The 21,112-nt window shown below is 39.8% G+C and overlaps 1 protein-coding gene and 1 long non-coding RNA gene across 2 annotated transcripts; one reads left to right on the top strand and one right to left on the bottom strand.

The window, feature by feature from the left end:
- Positions 1–474: 474 nt before the first annotated feature.
- On the top strand, positions 475–9,006 carry LOC144367998 (uncharacterized). The gene is made up of 2 exons (XR_013427712.1): positions 475–1,915; positions 8,326–9,006. It is a non-coding gene; the product is annotated as an uncharacterized LOC144367998 (long non-coding RNA).
- Positions 5,793–21,090, bottom strand: Snip1 (Smad nuclear interacting protein 1). Its single transcript, XM_005317829.5, has 4 exons — positions 20,791–21,090; positions 19,801–19,903; positions 8,351–8,949; positions 5,793–7,321 (listed from the first exon to the last, which is right to left on the bottom strand). The coding sequence occupies exons 1-4, from the start codon at positions 21,012–21,014 to the stop codon at positions 7,054–7,056; spliced, it is 1,194 nt and encodes a 397-aa protein (XP_005317886.1). The 5' UTR covers positions 21,015–21,090; the 3' UTR covers positions 5,793–7,053.
- Positions 21,091–21,112: the final 22 nt, after the last annotated feature.

The raw sequence follows: 21,112 nt of genomic DNA on the forward strand, positions 1-21,112 counted from the left end.
GGTGGCTCACATGTGTAATCCCAGCTGCTTGGGAGCTGAGGCAGGAGGAGTTCAAAACAGTCTCAGCAATGGACTCAGTGAGACCGTCTCTAAATAAAATACAAAATAGGGCTTGAGATATGGCTCAGTGGCTGAGTGCCCCTAAGTTCAATCCTCGGTACCCCACCCCCCCAAAAAAATAAAAATAACTGTGTCTCTAGGGAAAGAATATAGAAATAGATTAGAAAATCCATTCTTCTAGAAAGTAATTTCATTTATTTCTATCAGATATCCAAGACACTAACAATACAGAAACATAGCTTGAATATCCCTAAATTCCTGAGTTGTAAATCCTTAAGAAGATTTTATTCCTGACCTACTCTTTTTTACTCTGAAAGGTGTATGGTATTTCAGTTTTTGTTTAAAACTGAAACATTAGACTCCCCATTATATGTGGACTTTGGGTTTTGATTTCTGTCCCACTCAATGTGAAGTCTGATTTGCTAGAATCAAACATGGTTTTCCTTTAGGTCAAACGTGGTTTACATGGCTAGGGTTGGGCAGCAGTGTAGCTCAGTGGTTGAGTACTTACCTAGCATACACGAAACCCTCAATGTGATCTCCAACATTGCATCCGTACTCCATTTCTTTCTGGATTCTTGTTTATTTTCTTTTTTCTTTTTTGGTTCTGGGGATCAAACACAGGTATGCTTAACCACAAGGCACATCCCCAACCCTTAAAAAAGACAGGGCCTCAAACTTGTGATCCTCCTGCCTCAGCCTCCTGAGTTGCTGGGATTACAGACATGGGCCACTACACCTGGCTTTATCTTCACTTTCGACTGTTAACTTTGTGTTTGCTACCAGGGATCAAACCCAGGGTTTCCCACATGCTAGGTAAGCACTCTACCACTAAGCTACATCCCCAGTTTTTTTGTTTTGTGTTTTGTTTTGTTTTGGAGACAGGGTCTGGCCTCAGCCTCCTGAGTTGCTAGATTATATGCATCACCATGCCTAGTTTGACTGATAACTTTTTACTAATTTGTCTGTTCTTGGAATCATCAAGAACTTTTTCTGTTCATATTTTACCTTTAAGTTTTTGCAGGTGGGTTCATCAAAATAATGTAGTTCCATTGTGAAAAGAAACCAGAAGTCTCACTACTTCAATTCCCCTACTGAACTTCAAGTTTTCCCAAAGCCTCTTTTAGCATTTCTGGTGCCATTGCTTGGCTTGTTCTGTGTAACTCCTCATTCTTTTATTCATAAGGCTCCCTTAACCCCAGCTTTTCACTTAAACAATCCCCAATGTGTCGTCCATCTATTGATGTATATAGCTGACTCCATGGCTCTGCAAGGGCCAGCATTTCTACATCTTAATGCTAAAGGTCTAGCTACTTGGGATACTGAGATTCACTCATTTGAACCCAGCCTGGGCAACATACCAAAAGCCCATCTCAGAAAGAAAATAGTGTTTGAATAATACCAGTACTGCTTACCATTGTATGACCTTAACTTTCTATGCCTGAGTTTTCCCATTTGCAAAATGGAACAATGGTTGAAGCCTGCCTCATCTGAGTTATAAAGATGAATTAGGAGTACATATGAGAGTTAGTACATGCTTAGCTCTGTACTTATTCATAGAAAGTGTTCCTCAATCCCAGCCAGCTTTATTATTAAAGTCTCAATTGAAGCACTTCTTCCACACTCAATTACTGAAAACTTTTATGAATCAACAAGATCATTTCTTTTTTTTTTTTTTTGAATTTTTTTAATATTTATTTTTCACTTCTCGGCAGACACAACATCTTTGTTGGTATGTGGTGCTGAGGATCGAACCCGGGTCGCACGCATACCAGGCGAGCGCGCTACCGCTTGAGCCACATCCCCAGCCCTCAACAAGATCATTTCCAAGTAGCTCCAGCTGTGACTTGGTGATGTAAGTTTGGGGGTGACTTCTCTACCCCCAGAAGTCCCATCTAATCTGATTTCCTTGAGATCCCTGTGAAATGGGCAGCTTAATGAATCATCTGTCTTCTTTTTATGAAGTTCTGCAGTTGGAAACCAACAGTCCAGAGGAAAGATGACTTGAACCAGGACTGCATGATTTCTCACTATCATTATGGAACTTGAGGCAAACAATGTATAGAATCCTTTCCAAAATCCCCCATTGTGTGTTGCTCCCTAGACTGTTGAGGCTTCTTCAGTAGTCCAAAATCAGCCTGTCCTCTAAGGCATATTTCAGATTCCATCTGTTAGTTCAGCTTTGAATCACTGTGACCAAAAGACCTGACAAAAACAATTTAGAGGAAGAAAAGTTTATTTTAGTCCAGTCTATGGTCAGTTCACTCCATAGCCCTAGGCCATAGGTGAGGCAAAGCATCATGATAGAGAGGGCGTGGCAGAAGAAAGCTGATCAGTTCTTGACAGCTAGGAAGCAAAGACAACTTGCAAGCAAGGAGCCAGAGATAATATAACCCCCAAAGGCACGTACCCAGTGACCTACTTCCTCCAGCCACATCCTACTTGCCTACAGTTACCATCCATTAAAATTATTAAACCAGCCCAGTGTGGTGGCACATGCCTGTAATCCCAGCGGCTTGGGAGGCTGAGACAAGAGAATTGCCAGTTCAAAGCCAGCCTCAGCAATGGTGAGGCACTACGCAACTCAGCGAGACCCTATCTTTACATAAAATACAAAATAGGATTGGGACTGTGGCTCAGTGGTTAAGTGCCTCTGAGTTCATCCCTAGTACCAAAAATATATATTCATATATATTAATCCAGCAAATGGTTTAACCCACTGATTAGTTTTCTCCCATAATTGAATGATTTCACCTCTGAACATCCCTGCACACAAGCTTTCAGGGAATAACTCATATCCAAACCACACATCATCTCTTCTACAAGATGCAGTTCACCTTGAAATTTTTGCTCCCTATGTCTGACTCACAGTGATAAACCAACTGCTAGCACACTATGCGTCTGCTGATGGGAAATTCACTCAGTATAAACAAATTCACTTCTATTTTTTTTAATAAAAAAACCACTTTTGGGCTGGGGATGTGGCTCAAGCGGTGGCGCGCTCGCCTGGCATGTGTGTGGCCTGGGTTCGATCCTCAGCACCACATACCAACAAAGATGTTGTGTCCACCGAGAACTGAAAAATAAATATTAAAAATTCTCTCTCTCTCTCTCCTCTCTCTCACTCTATCTTTAAAAAAAAAAAACCACTTTACTTTTTTTTTACGTATTTTTTGCAGTGCTGAAGATCAAGGTATGTGCCACCACACAGAGCTGGATTAATAATTTTAATGGATGGTAACTGTAGGCAAGTAGGATGTGGCTGGAGGAAGTAGGTCACTGGATACATGCCCTTGGGGGTTATATTATTCCTGGCTCCTTGCTAGGAGTGCTAGGCAAGTGCTCTACCACTGAACTACATCCCCAGCCCTTTTAAATTTTTTAAATTAACATACTGTGGAATACCACCAAGCACAGTGGTACACACAGCAATTTAGGGAGACCCTGTCTCAAAAAAAAAAAAAAATCGACATGCCTCCATAAAATGTGCTTGTGGGGGAAGGGAAATCTCAAAAGAGTTTTTAAACAACTGTCTTTTTAAATTGTTTCCCATTTGATAAATACACTGAAGCTTTAAGATCCATAATTTTAATTTAAACCAAGTAGCCTTTTCACTTGATATAAACTCACATGACCAGAACATTATTTCTTAAATAGGCATTGCTGACATTGTGTGCCACATTTAGACTCTAATTAACAGGACATTTTGTTCCTCAGATCCACAACTCATTTTCAAAAGGAAGGATGTTAAAAAATATAACTACCTGTGCAACATATCAAAGGATACTCAACCTGAAATACATATTTAAGTTCAAAGTTCTTTAAAACTAAGCTATTGTATACTAACACACTCAAAACAATAAAAATTTTTCTTAAAAGTTTATTATCTTGGTTACTTCTGTTTCATCTTATCACCAGCACACAATAAAGTAATATAAAGTTACATCACCAATGGCACTTAATGAGCTATCCTTGGTCAATAATAGAACGAGTGAGTGGGTTAGAGTTGCTAGAAGACTGATGGGAGCTGGGCACTGTGGCACACTTCCATGAACTCAGCAATTTGAGGGCTGAGGTAGGATTAAGTTCTAGGCCAGCCTTAGCAACTTAATGAGTGAGATCCTATGGACATAGCTCAGTGGTAGAGGCCCCTGGGCTCAATCCCAGGCACTAGAGAGGAAAAGAAAATAGAGGCCCAATGGGGAAAACCTGAAGATTTTGTCTCATACCTCCGCAGAATTGTGGATGACCACAGAAGACTTGGGGGAGGGGGGACTCAGAAGCAAAGGGCTGTTTTGCATGTAGCTTTGATTTTGACAGCAATGATTCACAGAAAAGCCAGCCCCAGAGGAGAAAGAATGAAGCAGCAGCAAATAGCCACGATGAACAGGAGTTTCTAGGTTCTGGAGACAGTGTTTTTCTTTTCTTTTTCTTTAGGAATAGAGAGTGAAACTAGGGACACTTTATCTCTGAGCTATATCCCTACCCCTTTTTTGAGAGGGTCTCACTAAATTGCTTGGGGCCTTGAAAAATTGCTGAGGCTGTCCTCAAACTTGCAAACTTCTTGCCTCAGCCTCCCTAGTCACTGGTATTTTCAGGTATGAGCCACCACGTTAAGCAAGGAAGGGAAAAATACCTTAATTTAGGAAGTTATTCCTCCACTAAAGCAGAAGTTCACTATATAATTGGGACCTCTTTTTAAATAATGTAGGCAAAGCAGCCTATCACAGTGCCCACAAGGAAGGTGTTTTGAAGCCAAATTCAAGGCTACCAAGGAGCAATTTTAGCAACAAACACCAAATAAAGGGGCCCTGCAGTAAGATTATCAGATTACTACCTAATCCCAGAAAGAAAACTTATCTGGGTCAAGAGGAAAAAAATTTTTTTTAATATTTATTTTTTAGGTGTAGATGGACACAACACAATGCTTTTATTTTTATGTGGTGCTGAGGATCGAACTCAAGCCCCAAGAGAAAAATTAATCAAAACAGAATCTACTTTTAAGACATGCACATATGTATTACCTGACATACGGCACTAAGTAGCAATTGTAGGGGCCAGTGTAAAACACATGGGATGTGAAGTAGCAATTGTCATTCCCTTGGTTGCTGTAGTTTTCCTTAATTTTACCTTTCATCTAATTGGCCTTATTAAGTGGTCACTCTTCAAAGGGAATCTTTCAATTTCTTTTGAATAAACACTAGTCAGAGCTGCCCCTCCCTGCTCTAGCCAAACTTTACCCCTGAGTACACCTGCATATGTGATACCATAATGTAAAAACAGTGGAAAAGAAGAGAATCTAACTCAACAGCAGCCTAAGTTTCAACCTAGGAGAGTCAAGAGCAGCACTGAGTGAGCTGCATCTCCTTTTGCCCAGCACCCCTACCACGTGAGGACGAAATGGTAGAGATGGTGTTTCACTGTGTGAAAGGCCAATTACACCTAACCTGCCTTAAGTTCTGAATACTCTAGGATGCAAAAACCCTTCACTGCCAGTTCAGAAAAGCACCATTGCTTCAAGGTAACCAATATTCACTCACTGTAATCTGAAGACTGGATTCCAGGGCAGATGTAGGTCCTCTCTTCACTAGTTCCTGGTCTCTCAGTGGCACTCAACAAGACTACCGATTTTTATTTTAAAAACACTGGATACAAAGACTCCTTCAGCAGCAAACATACCTATATACACACAGCCCTCTATGCTAGGAAAGTATTACCCTTTGAAATGTGGCTATATTTACAAATTTTATTTTTTATCCCAAAAATACATATAAACAAAAACCTGCTCTTCAAATGCAGGGAGGCCTTTGCCTATCATGTGGTATTACATTTATATCACAAAACATTGTCTTATGAAAATTGGTACACAGCTCTTTAACACAATTTGTATATCTATATATATATATAGATATATGTATATATATGTATATACATATATACACACATACACACACAAACTATATGTAAGTAGTTAAAGACTTTTTTCCTACTTACACATAGTCCTCTGGTAGAAAATTTGGAAACTGGACAGTCCCCTTGATTTCCAGACTTGGATGGTAAATACAACCTTTGAACAATTTTTTTAAGGATGAAATGTGTAGAAACATGTAAGCTACACAATCTCCTTTAGACATATATACATGTTGTTAGAATAAGGATCCTGCCACATTAGCGACAGTGTTATTACTCAAAGGGGAAAAAAAGGGAAATAACATTTGAACAAAAAGGCAAACTTTAGAACAGACAAGATGATCAAAATTGTTATATACACGTTCTATAAAGAAATCAGGAATTTTCTCTTAAGAAACAGATCCACAATGCATTTCAGCCTCTCATGATATTAAATCAGCACCCGTTGGTAGTAGCCATGATCTTCCTGTACAGTCATGTACTTAAGCAGGTGCCACAAAGCATCTGTTTAAGTTAAACAGTCACTAATGAGGTCACATGGTAAACCCCTTCTTCTCCCACCCCCCAAAAAAGCTAAGTGCAAAATCAACTTCTATGACTCAAGAGCTCAACCAGGTCAAAGCTTTGGTGGAGGCTGTTTTGGTGACAACCAAAGCTTATTAAGATTCTGTTTAGAGGTTTGCCCCCAAACAAAAACTCCTGGTCCACAAAGCTTAACAACTAAATAAATAATAAAGTAACTATACAAAGAGAACAAGCCATGACTCCCCTTCAAATAAGGGTTAGTTTCCTAGGCAGCAGTTCTGAAAGCACCAACTAAAGCCACAACGCTTCTACTAAAACGATGTGTTGTAATCGGTGAAACTCTTCTGAAAACAAATGGCACAGAAACGTGGCTGATGTGCCACAGAAAAAAGTTCAACAAAACCTAAGTCAGTGTTCTTAACTGTAAAATAAGCTGGTCAGCAACACAGGAAAGACTTAAGGCAATAAAAGGCATTACAGAGAGCACCACCGTGCTCTTTGAGGCAATCCTAAAGTCTTCCAAGAAGAAAAAATGTCTCAATGGTTTGGTTAAGTTTGCTAGCTGTCAGACACTATTTCCTCCTCCTCCTCGTCATCCTCATCTTCCTTTCTGTCTAGTTCAGAGGTATCTGATGACTCATGGAGCAAGACATACTCTCTGCTGCTGAATCCAAATTTAAGCACATCCTTTTCTTTCAGTTCATAATATCTCTGTGGCTCAATGCGCTTGTTGTTCAAGAAGGTTCCATTGCCTGAGCCAAGGTCAATGATGTAGGGCTTCACCCTTCGGCCAATTGTGCCATCAGCACGGGTGTATTCCACAAGCCTAGCAAGAGAGAAAGGAGACAGCCTATGAGGAAAATCCTGCCTCAGATCATCTAGCCTTCTCTAGAGCTAATGATGTCAATAACCTGGCTGAAACAAGATTCAAGTTAAAACTTTAGGAAACTAAGGGGGAAAGCATTGCCTTGGATAGGGAAATTGAGAGCAGCTTAAATATACTTAGTAGAAAGGTAAGAATATACATTTGGGTTCATTCTTGGGGGGGTAGATCAAAAGTTTGAAATGCAGAATTCAAGTTGTTTGCCATGAAAAAGAAAATTTTTTTCCCTGTTGTTTCTAATCAATAAAATGTTTCTTAAACCTATATTTTGATATGTTTTAGCTTCATTCCAAATGGAGAAAACGATGGCCTTGGACTTCAAAGTCAAGGGAGCCAAACTTGAGCCAGAGTTCTATTATGGCAATTATTTATTAGGAAGTCACCTGGCTTTGCTGAGCTTTAGTTTTCTCATCTGTCAGATGGAAATATTAATACTGATCCTATCTTCCTCACAGGATTATTCTGAGAATCAAATGGTCACAGATACACTATGCAAGCTATTAAGATGCAGATTTAGGTAACATATATGCCAGGCATTTTTTGGTATATTTCCAGTTAAACCTCATAACAGCCCTGTAGGGAAGATGGAAACAGGCCCTGAGAGAAGCTTGCCCAGGGTCAAATACTTGTAACTGGCAATGACAGAATTTTAAATCTGGGTTTCTGATACCAGATCAAGCTCTTCTACACATATAAGCAATTAGTAAATGTGCATTTAGATTTACAGTACTCTTTAAAATTAACATTAGGGCTGGGGATGCAGCTCAGTGGTAGAGCACTTGCCTAGCATGCATGGGGCCCTAGGTCTATTCCCAGCATGGCAGGATGCAAGGGGGGAAAGGTATTTAATATTAGACACGAGGGGTACTAGATTCTTCTGCAAATACATGATGCAAATCTTAGTAATCCTAACTAAGGAAGCTATTTGGTTTCTGCTGGCATTTCAGGTTCTTCCTCTGAAGGCATACCTACCGATACTGAAAGACTGCATGTTGCTTTGAACACGAGGGATGATCAATTGGAATGTCTGCAATGCGGCGGTGTCGACCCAAAAGGTAGGCACTCTGTCGATGGATATACATGACTGGAAGTACCTCATCATTTTTAAAGGGGTAGAGACGCCATCGTTTTTTGGGGATACGAGCTTCTGGGGGCTCACTGTATTTAATGACTACACCCCGGAAAGTGTTGGTGTCCTCAAGAAGTGCACCAGAAAGTTCAAAGCTTGGTTTTTCTTTAGCAGGCACCTCTTTGTCTTTATTATTGCCACCAGGTCGAGGAATCACCTCCTGAGGCTCATTAGCACTGCCACTGATTTCATTCTTCTGGCGATGCTCCCGGCGCCTGGCATTATAAAACTCCCGCTCTTCCTCCTGAGCCTGCAGGCTTTGGCTGTCCCGGTCCCGTCCAGAGGCCTGCCCGCTCCCAGGCCTCTCATCAGAACTTCTCCTTTGGCGGGAATGGCCCCGGTGTCTATCTCGGTCACTGTTCCTAGCTCTCCTGTGTTCCTGTTCTGATGATTCACGATGCTGTCGATCCTCCCGTCCTCTCCGGGGATGATCTTCCCGCTCCTAAAATTCAAAAGGACTCAATAAATAAAAGGCAGTCCACAATTTATTTTTTAAAAAGCTGCATTCAAAAAGTCATTTGTCTTCTGGATTTTGGCAGTCAGTGTGGTGGTTATGTTCCCTCAACTACAACCCTAACAGCACAAATTCATGGCTACAGTCCTAAAATCAAGAGATTAATTCATATACAGAGAAGAAAAAGTAATACCCTCCCTTTCAGAATATGCTTAACTACAGGCAAACCTGCAGGGAAGCATATACAGAAAATGGAACAAAGAATTAAATAGCATATCCAAGATTCAAAAAAGAAAACACTACCTTTCTTTTCTGCCAAAAATGAAACCATAATAGTTAATTTTTCAAAAATCCTACTTCAGCAGTAATAAAAATTACTCAATATTGAAGAATAAGCTTAAGAAACATGAAAGACAAAAGAAATCTATAAAAATGTATTAAAAACCTGAAAAAAATGGATAAACATACCATAATTTCATGAAAAACAAGTGTTGAAAAACAGCCTGCCAGAAAATGTTCACCACAGGTCCCATATATTAATATACAATTAAAAATAAACAGTAAGTTCAATAGAAAAATGGGCATTAAAAAAAAGCAATTTTCAGATGAAATGTCTAATAAATTCTTGAAGAGATGTTTACCCTCACTAATAACCAAACAACAAAAGTTCTAAAAATAATATGAATTTTCTTAGTCAGCAAAATTAAAAAGCTCATTTAAAAAGATCATAAAAAGATAATAGCTAGTGACAAAAAAAGAAAATGGGATATCCTCAGTCACTGCTACTGCAAATGCAAACTGTACAGCCTACTTAAGGCAATACTTCAGTATTCAATATTGATTTCACCAACCAGTAATCCAACTCACAGGAATCTATTTTATAGAAATACCAGGCAAAAATGCACAAAGATAAATATGTAAGGATGCTTACTGCAATCTTATTTGTAGTAATAAAAACTGAAGACAATAATAAAATGGTTAAATAAATTGACTATATATTCATACAAAGGGTTACTTCAGAGTTATTAAAAAAAAGGAGATAGCTTGGGAGGTTGAAATAGAAAGATCCCAATTTCAAAGCCAGCCTCAGCAACTTAGCAAGACACATGTACAAAAAAAAAAGGAGGACTGGGGATGTGGCTCAGTGGTTAACAGCCCCTGGGTTCAATCCCCAATACCCTCCCCACCCCCAAAAGAATATACCTAAAATAAAAGAGAAGGGGATAAGTTTCACAATATATAGAAATATCTCCACTCAGCAGGTAAGATACTTAGAGGGGTATTCCCACTACAATTCAACTAAATATCAGATAAAACATTGTTAAACTCACAGAAAGCAAGGGAAAATCTTTGGGAAGGGAATCAACTAAACATAAGCTCAAAAATTAAAAAGCACTAAACACACAAAGAAACAAGCCTATGTTTATGAGGAACAACAGAAACAACTCCTATAGATTTAAATCCCCAAGGACTTCAGACATTGTACTAGTAAGATATAGAATACAAAGCATATTTATATATAAAAATGTTTGCAGTTGGGCATGGTGGCACATGCCTGTAATCCCAGAACTCAGGAGGCTGAGGCAAGAGTTTTATAAGTTTGAGACCAGCCTAAGCAACTCAGCTAGACCCTGTCTCAAAATAAAATAAAAACAGTTAGGGATGTAGCTCAGTGGTAGAGCACTTGCCTAGCATGCGTGAGGCCCTCAGTTTGGTGTTTTTTCCCCAACCTGGGAAAGAAGGAAAAAAGGGAGGTAGGGAGGAATTACAAATGATTAAAGTTAACAATTTTTAAACAGCCAGAAAGCCCTAGGTTCAATCCCAGCACAGGGATGGAGGTTGAGGAGAACCAAAAAATAACAACTATTGGTGAAAACACAGAAAGACTGGAACCCTTATGTATTACTGAGAGGAATGTAAAATGGTATAGCCAAACAAAATGGTGGTCTGCAAAAAATTTAAAAACCATTATATGATTCAGTAATTTCATTTCTGGGTATGTAGAAAAGAAATGATCTGGGCAGGGTAGTGCATGCCTGTATTCCCAGCAACTCAGGAGGCTGAGGCAGGATGATCTCAAATTCAAAGCCAGCCTCAGCAATTTAGGGAGGCCCTAAGCAACTTAACAAGAACCTGTCTTGTTAACCAAAAATAAAAAAGTGCTGAGGATATGGCTCAGTGGTTAAGTACCCCTGTGTTCAATCGCTGGTATTAAAAAAAAAAGAAAACAGGATCTCAAACAGTTATTGGTAGGCAGGCGTGGTGGGGCACGTCTGTAATCCCAGCAGCTTGAGAGGCTGAGGCAGGAGGATCATGAGTTCATAGCCAGCCTCAGCAAAAGAAAGGTGCTAAGCAACTCAGTGAGACGCCGTCTCTAAATAAAATAAAAACATGGCTAGGGATGTGGCTCAGTGGTCGAGTGCTTCTGAGTTCAAAAGGATTGAGGGTACAAAAAAAAAATGTTATTTGTACATGTGGTTCAATCCTTTTGAACTCAGCAACATAATTCACAATACCCTAAAGGTAAAAGTAACCCATACCATCCATAGATGAATGGACAAACAAAATGTGGTATATACATACAATGTAAGATTATTTAACCCTAAAAAGGAAATTCTGACACATGCTATAAGATGGATGAATCATGAGGATATTATTCTAAGTAAAATAAGCCAGACCCAGAACAACAAATAATACATCAGTCTCCTTATGAGAGTTGCCTGAAGTAGTTACATTTATAAAGACAGAAAGTAGAATGGTGGTTACCAGAGGCTGGGAAGAGAGAGGAATTATTGTTTAGTTGGTACAGAGTTTTACAAGATGAAAAAGAGTTCTAGAGAAGGATGATGCTGATGGCTACACAACAAGGGAATGTATTTAATACTAGTAATCGGATACTTTAAAAAGAGTGAATTTTATATTTTTCCCAAAATTAGAATACTTAAACTGGGCAGAATGGTACACATCTGTAATCCCAGTGGCTCAAGTGGCTGATGCAGGAGGATTGCAAATTTGAGGCCAGTGTAGGCAAATTAGCAAGACCTCTTCTCAAACCAAAATAAAACGGGGTGGGGGATGTAGCTCAGTGGTACAGCACTGCTGTGTTCAAACCCCAATAGTGAAAAATAAAACATTAGGTGGTATAATGGATTTGTGGTTATCATTATTTTTTTTTTAATCCTCATCTTTTAGGGACATGTGCTTAAAATATTTACAGATGGAATGGTACATCCAGAACTTGCTTTAAAACAACCAATCCAGGGCAAAGAAGGAAGTGGATAGGAATAGACATGGTATGCTGACTACTTATAATTATTTAAGCCAAGTGACAGATACATGAAAGGTTCATTAAATATGCTTTATTTTTTTCTCAATAAAAAGTTAAACAAAAATACCCAGATAAGGGCTGGGGATGTAACTCAGTGGCAGAGCATTTGCCTTCACATGTTCAAAATCTTGTACCTCCAAAGGAAAAAAAAAAAGGAAAAAGAAGCAAGCAGAGCTTTTAAAATCCTGAAGTGGGTAAACAAAAAGAAATTTGCCTCTAGGATGGCGATACTGTTTATAATCCCAATGACCTGGGAAGCTGAGGTGGAAGGATTACAAGTTCAAGATCAGCCTCAGCAACTAAGTAAGACTCTGACTCAAAATAATAAATATATAGGACTGTGAATACAGCTCAGTGGTAAAGCACCCAGGGTTTAATTCCCAGTACCAAAAGGAAAAAAAAAAAAATTGCTGTTTAGGTACATGGTAACCACGCTGCAAAACATCAAAGCAAAAAGACCCTTTTTGGGGGGTCAGGGAGTTTTTTGGAAGCAAAGGAATAAAAAGAAGTCTCCCTATCATCAGGGAACAAGGAGGGTAGGGAAGGCATGGCATAATCATTCTGATGTCCTGGTTTCCCCAGATGTTAAACATGTCCAGAGTCAAGAGGGACAGAACCCTGAACAATGTAAGCAAAGCTATGACCTCAGGAGAGGGTGAGGAGGAATTTCTGAGTACTGCAGCAAAAGGTCTCTCCCCACCCCAAGTCCTTCTCTCTAGCACAACAAGGGATCAAATGTACCCTGAATGCTCAGAGTAAGTTTCTCTGGATTTCCTAGCCTCTAAAAATAAGTATTCAGAGGTATACCCAAACACCGATCCCCCTCATACCTGCAATCATTATTCAAGGTGGTACCTGCCTTGAGTTCACCAGAACTAATCTTTTATGTTCTTTATCATTTAATAGATAACGATGATGATGATGATGATGTTGTTGTTGTTGTTGTAGTAGTAGTAGTACTGGGGATTGTTCCCAGGAACACTTTACCAATGAGCTGCATCCCAAGCCCTTTTTTAAATTTGAGACAGGGTCTCACTAAATTGCTTAGGCTAACCTCAAACTTGCCACCTTTCTACCTCAGCCTCCCAAGTCACTGGGATTACAGGAACACACCACAATACCCCATTATCCCTGATTTTAACAAGTATCAGTCACTAGCTGGGTGTGGTGGTGCATGCCTGTAATCCCAGTGGCTCAGGAGGCTAATGCAAGAGAATCTCAAGTTCAAAGCCAGCCTTAGCAAGGCCTAAGCAATTTAGCAAGACCTTGACTTAACAAATAAAAAGGGCTAGGATGCAGGCTAGGGTTGTAGCTCAGAGGTAGAGCGCTTGCCTTGCATGTGTGAGGCACTGGGTTGGATCCTCAGCACCACATAAAAATAAACAAAATGAGAGCATCAACCCCATCTCCTTGCATTCTTCTTCTTTTTTCTTTTTAATAATTCTTATTATACATATATACCCACCTCCTTGCATTCTATATTCCCACAAGGCTCTACACTTCCAATACTCTGTTCAAATCCCACCCTTTTTTAACTCCTGAAACCACTGCACTGCACTATGCTCCCTAGAACATAAAGCTCAGCAAAACCTACATTCTCAATGTTGTCTCTGTTCCCTTCACCTTTTGCTCAAAGAGAACCCTCCCTCAGCTCTAAGGACAGTGCTCCCCTACAGCTCTCAAATGGCAGTAGTTCCCCCCACCCAACCCCTCCTCCTTCCTACACCATCTCTGGGCCTGGATATAAGTCAGGTATCTTCCTTGCCAATGTAATACACAACCCAAACCCTCCTCTCTACCCCCAAACCCCAGTTTTTTTCTTTTGGTACTGGGGATTGAACTCAGGGACACTCAACCACCGAGCCACATCCTCAGCCCTATTTTGTATTTCATTTAGAAACAGGGTCTCACTGAGTTGCCAAGTGCCTCACCATTGCTGAGGCTGGTTTTTGAACTTGCTCCTCCTGACTCAGCCTCCGGAGCAGCTTGGATTACAGGTATGTGCTACCACGCCTGTCCCAAACCCCCAGTTCTGAATCTCACAGACGATTATCACCCACTACTCTAACCCTCTCCAGCATTAGCCTCAGTGACTTGGGTAACACATAGGCAGTGAGTTCCTCTCTTCCAAGGATGCCATTTGTCTCTCCTTCACCTCAGTCACCTATTCTCTTGTCAATAGACCTTTTTCATTTCTAGCAACTTGAACCCCACTATAATCTTAATTTCAAGGAACCTTCTTTCTGGCCACCATTATTCTTTCCAGCTCACATTTTATCCCAACTCCAATGGCTCTTATCCCAGCAAGCCAATCCTTTGATTCTATCACCTATGTACAAGTCTCCCTCCTCTAAACTCTCTTCTAGCCTACCATTAAGCTCCACAGCCAAGCAGTATGGTCACTCCCTTGCATGCACACTGAAATCTCTTGTCCCCATGCCGTTCTGTTGTACTCTCTTGGCAAAACCACAACCATCACCAATAAATAAATACGGCTAAAAATCAAATAAAATATCAAATCGAATCAAATCAAAATCACTCTGACTGATCCCAATATAAGAGTGACTTAGAGAGGCTGCCTTTGCTAAAAGCAGAGACTCTAAGGCTTGCAGATGCCCAATGTGTAACTAAAAGCAGGATAAAGCCTGGCATCTATACCTTCATTATCTGTCTCCTCTATTAATTTAAACTTTGAGTAAGTTTCTTGCTGCTTTGCACATAGGCATATGAAACATTTATGGAGTGTTCAATCCAAAACTAACAATACAAGGTTTATCATCCCTATACCTTACCTATCTTGTCCTCCTTCAAGACAGATGTAAGATCTATAGGGACAATATAGCATGCTGTTTCAGACCCCTGTAGTAGCATCTACAAGTCCTTATTCATTCCTCTACACCTTCTAAGAACAGTGGAGCCTTGCAGACACATTGTCCCATGATAAGACTGCCCCCCAACCAAGCAGGAGCAATCATATAATGGAAACCAAAATGCCCCCTTTCAGGATCACAAATCTGACAGGCAAACATACAAAGCCAGAAAATGAGGACTGCCCCATCAGGTGATAAGGACTTCTCCAGAGCCACCTCCTAGAACCAGAACAGAAAAAATGATCAACTAGACCAGAGTTAAGCAAGACTGCTTACTTATGCATACATCTTGCTCCCTGCCCCCAACTCAAGCCTCTTTTAAGGATGTTCAGCAACTACCCTATCTTTTTCTAATCCATTAATTTCCCTTAATGACTGTTTCACTCCTTCTCTCTCCTCAGTCTCCAATAACTCCTCCCCATTCCTTCCTTAGAGTCAGATCTTCCCTCATCTATCTATCCAACAGTACCTACACACATATATTCTATCTTCCCTCCCCCCATTCCTGGAACCAAAAATGAACTATCTGTGCTGTTATCTAAAACTAATTCCTATACCTGGGAGTTTGATCTCATTCTCTCCCATCAAGAATATTACTATAGGGGATGGGGTTGTAGCTCAGTGGTATATCACTTGCCTAGCACACGTAAGGCACTGAGTTCAATCCCTCAGCACCACATAAAAATAAATAAAGGTACTGTGTCCATCTACAACTAAAATTAAAAAAAAAAAAATTGGACTAGGGTTGTTGCTCAGTAGTAGGAGCACTTGCCCTGCACATGTAAGGCACTGGGTTTGATCCTCAGCACCATATAATAATAATTTTTTAAAAAAAATAAAGTTATAGCCGGGTGCAGTGGTTCACACCTGTAACCCAGTGGCTCAGGAAGCTGAGGCAGTTATTTAAAAAAAAAAAAAAAAAAAAAGACTTCCTTTTTAGCTTTTTTATGGGGTGCTGGAGATCAAATCCTGGGCTTTGTGCATGTGAGACAAGCGCTCTACCAACTGAGCTATATTCCCAGCCCCTAAGACTTCCTTTTTTAAAACAGGTGTGGTGGCATATACCTGTAATCGAAGCAACTGGGGAGTCAGAGGCAGGAAAATTACAAATTTGGGGCCAGCTTGGGCAACTCAGCAAGACTCTGCCTCAAAAATAAAATAAAAAGGACTATGAATGTAGCTCAATGGTAGAGCACTCCTGGGTTCTATCACCCTGCCACACAGACACTAAAAATAGATAATGAACTTAAATATAGAATTTTAAGAAAAAACATCTAGTTAGTGCCTGTGTTCAGGACCTGCTAAAAGAAATTGCTTAAAATTATAATTTTAATAATATTTCAAATACTCAGAGGAAATATATCCAGAAAATTAATTTTATTATTGAAAAATAATTTTATTATTATCCCACCAGCAATGCAAAAAACTTATAAAATAAAATGTGAATATTTAATCATTTATTTATTTATTTATGAGAAAATTTAAATATTTGCAGTACTTAAAAAAATTATACTTTAAAAGAGAATTGCTTTCATTTTCTCACAATTATGTAGGAAATTTGAAAAGAAAAAATCGTATTTAAGTTCTATTGTCCACAATACCTTCTGTTTAAAACTTGAATGTTATCTCCTATTCCTTATTTGATGTCCAATAAATGACACCCTTAGCCTTGATAAGCTTTGAAGATAACTCATACTTTAGGGGTGGTATTGCTGCATTTATATTAAATAGCAAATATGTCTGATGGATTTTTCAATCATCTAAGTGGTAATGTTGCTCCTAATCAAAAGCTGTCATGGATGGTCTTTCTCCATGACATCTAACTTTATGTTGCAGGCTTACATTAGACTATTTGCTTTTCAGGGCAGCTGGTTATTGGGTTGTTGCAAGTACACCAAGTACCCAGAGAATATTTATGGCCTTATATTGTAAACTCAGATTGTTGGACAACAATTCTTCTTGCATGTCATCCTTTTGTGGTAGCTTCAATTTCCCACTCCAGAAAGCACATTCTTTAAAAGTTACTTAATGAGGACCTCCTAGTGATAAACACTATCATGTGTGTTGGAAAAAGTGCCACTGTCTTAAAATGTAGCCTTCCTTGGAAGAAAATGCTGTTATTTATTACCTTTAGTTCCTTAATAATACTTAAAGCAGAAACTGTAAATTATAAGGATATGTCTATTTTACTGCTACTGTCTTTGTGGGTTGATGCGCTTATTCCTTTATGGTCAGTTTTTATTTGCTTCTCAGTTTTCAAAATCTGTTTTTCTATATGTGTGTAGTTGTATAAAAGAATCACTGTTTTTTTTTAACTTTTTTTTTTTTTTGAGAGAGAGAGAGAGAGAGAGAGAGAGAGAGAGAATTTTATTTATTTTTTAGTTTTTTTTTCCAGTGGACACAACATCTTTGTATGTGGTGCTGGGGATCAAACCCAGGCTGCAATGCCAGGCGAGCGCACTACCACTTGAGCCACGTCCCCAGCCCATTTTTATTTTTGATAAATCTGTTTCTGTCTTAAAAAAAAGAAAAAGAAAAAATATATAGTAGGAAATCTTCAGGATCTAGAGTTAGGCAAAAAATTATTTGTTATGAACTCCAAAAGCATAATCCATAAGAGAAAAAAATAAACTGTATCATAATAATTAACAAACTTTTGCTCTGGAAAAAAATTTAAAAAGCTGTTAAGAAAATGAAGACAAGCTACAGAGTGAGAGAAAATATTTATAAACCACACATCCAAAAGACTGCTATTCAGGAGACTGACTCCATGTTCAAGGGTAGCCTGGGCAACTTGCTGAGATCCTGTCTCAAAAATTCATGTAGCTCAGTGGTAGAATGCTTGCCTGGCTTGAACAAGGCCCTGGATTCAACCCCAGAACTGCCCCTAAAAAGGGGGTATGGGCAGAGAAATTGGATCACTCATACATTGCTGGTGGGAATGTAAAATGGTACAGCCACAAAATTAATATATTAAAGTTCCAAGACCACAATACTCAGATTGTAACCATTTTTTGAAGATGAGGTCTGGAAATACATGATTAAGTTAAACTGTATTTCATAATAATTAACAAACTTTATTTAACTCCATGAGTTAAATAAAACTGTGAAAGAAGTGGGTGTGGTTAAAAAGTGGGTGTGGTTATAAAATTGGATCAGGTGGGTCCCTAATCCAATATGGCTGGTGTCCTTTTTAAGGATAGACAACATGGGCTGGAGATATACCTCAGTTGGTAGAGTGCTTGCTTCACAAGCACAAGGCCCTGGGTTCAATCCCCAGCAGCAACTCACACACACAAAAAGAAAAAGAAAAAAAAAAAAAAAAAGACAACAGGTAAGTCTGTGCAGAAGAAAGGTTGTGTGAGGACACATCAAGAAGGCAGCCATTTGTAAACCAAGGAGAAAAGTCTCAGAAGAAACTAAATCTGCTGACCTTAATCTAGGACTTCTGGCTTGCAGAACAATTGAAAAAATAAATCCATTATTTAAGCCACCTAGTCTATGATATTTTTATGGCAGCCTTGGCAAATTAATAATCACTCCAGAAAAACTATTTAGCAATTCTTAAGAAATTAAAAATGCAACTACCATTCAATTCAGCAATTCATTTGTAGGCATTTAATCCAGAGAAATTAAATGTTCCCAGAAAAACCTATACACAAATGATCAGACAGCAGCTATATGTTTAACAGCCCCAAACTGAAAAGCACCTGTTTTGTTTAATAGGCAAATGGCTAAATCCATACCACTGAACACTGTTCAGCAGTAAAAAGGAATGAAGAAACTACTGATGGATGCAACAATCTGAATGAAATCCAAAGAACTCTGTTGAATGAAAAAAATCTAATCTCAAAGGTCACATACCATATGATTCTATCTATGTAACACTCTTTTTTAAAAAATATTTTTTAGTTGTAGATGGACACAATATCTATCTTTATTTTTTAATTTTTAATATTTATTTTTTAGTTTTTGGCGGACACAACATCATCTTTGTTTGTTTGTGGGCTGAGGATCAAACCCGGGCCGCACGTATGCCAGGTGAGCGCGCTACCGCTTGAGCCACATCCCCAGCCCCATATTTATTTATTTTTATGTGGTGCTGAGAATTGAACCTAGTGACTGACACACACACACCACGCACGCACGCACGCACGCACGCGGATAGCCCCAGCTCCTATGTAACACTCTTGAAATAACGAAAAGTATAGAAATGGAAAACAGATTAGCAGCCTCCAGAAGAGATTAGAAGCCTCCTGGAGTTAAATAAAGATAAAACTGTGAAAGAAATGGGTGTGGTTACAAATGGACAATATCAGGGTGATAGAAATATGCTGTATCTTGACTGTATCAACAAAATTCCAATTGTGATACTGCACTATAGCTCTGAAAGATTTTACTATTAGCAAAAACAAGGTAGAGTACACCTTTCTATTAATTGTGACAAATATAACCAACACATGTAAATGAAAATTACTCAAAACAAAAATAATTTTAAAAAACAAGCAGAAAAAAAAAAAAAAGCAAACACACCCAGCTTTTAGAAGCCCACTGCAGAACACACACATATACACTTTAGCTAGATGGCAATTGAAGTGACTCTAGATTTGGACAAATTATCAAAACACCCAATCCACTTACCTGCTTCACTTTGACTGTTGAGTGATGAGGACTTCGGCTTCTCTTATTCCGAGGAGACTTGCTTCTTCTCCCTGAAGACTTGTTTTTCTTTTTGGCTGGGGACCTTTTCGGAGCATAGTACACACAGGATTTTATCTCAATTTCCCTTCCCCCACATAAGTTAGCTTTAAATATCAGGCTTACCAACTAAACACAAACACCACATTTGTGAAGATCTCTGCTGAGCTTCAATGGAGTCAGAGGCTTCATTTTCCCAGCCCTGATATCTCCCTTGAGTTCCAGACACTCATATATAACCAACAGCCTACAGAACTTTCTCATTTGGGTAACTCTTGGTTCTCAACCCTCAAAAACCTTTCTTCTCAGAGTCTGTGTCATCTCTCTAATTGGTACCACCATCCAGAAGCTGCTCTTGGCCTCTTTGTTTTTTTTCCTCACCACCAACACCCTGCCTTCCCCAATAATCACAAGTCCTGTGCTCTGCCTCCTCCTTAACACTCTATCTCCTTCAATCACTAGACTCTAAATACATTTTTCCCCCTAGCTTCTAAGACAATGACAATTCTACTTTAAGTTCTTTGCCCATGTTGTTTCCCCTGCCAAGATTCTGGATCAATCCTATCAATCTTTTGGGGCAGGTAACTGGAAAGACACCACCTGCACTCCATTCTTGTGCAGATAGGGAGACATTCAACTCGGACGACCAGTGCTACCCGCTGGGCCGTACTGTACTAAGTGCTGGGGATACAAGAATGAAGGGGCGGGATCCTGCCCGTAATAAGCTTTAGACTCTCAACATCCAGCTACAATGCAAGTGACCGGTGCTGGAGTAAACATTCTTTAATACGGGCACCTTGGGGTCACTCCCAACGTCTCAGTATTAAGCCCAGGGTGCTGCGCTCGGCATTCGAGGCCTATTTCTGACGTTAGCTCTGCCTTCCTTTCTCCATCAGCTCGACCCAAGGTCCACTCGGGCTGCTTCCCACGTACCGGCTAACTCCTCGGGCTCGGTTTCCACGGTGGCCGGGGCGGCCGGCCTCGCCGGGCGGTGGGGACGGGCTGCCGCCGGAGAAGTCCGAACGGCGGTGGATTGGAGGCGCGGCTTCCGGGCTGAGGCGCTCCTGCTTCACCACCACCGTCGCTGCCGCCACCACGTCCCCATCCCGGTGCCTTCGCCGGCTTCCTCGCTCCCTCTCGCTCTTCACCTCCTTCATTCTGCGAGTTTGGTTGAGCGAAAGAAAAAACAGGTCCGTTAAGCTCTTCTCCCCGAAGGAAATGACGAATTTGGCCACCGAACTTCCGCTTCCGGGTA

This window comes from Ictidomys tridecemlineatus, chromosome 11 (assembly GCF_052094955.1).
Source record: "Ictidomys tridecemlineatus isolate mIctTri1 chromosome 11, mIctTri1.hap1, whole genome shotgun sequence".
Lineage (NCBI taxonomy): Eukaryota > Metazoa > Chordata > Mammalia > Rodentia > Sciuridae > Ictidomys > Ictidomys tridecemlineatus.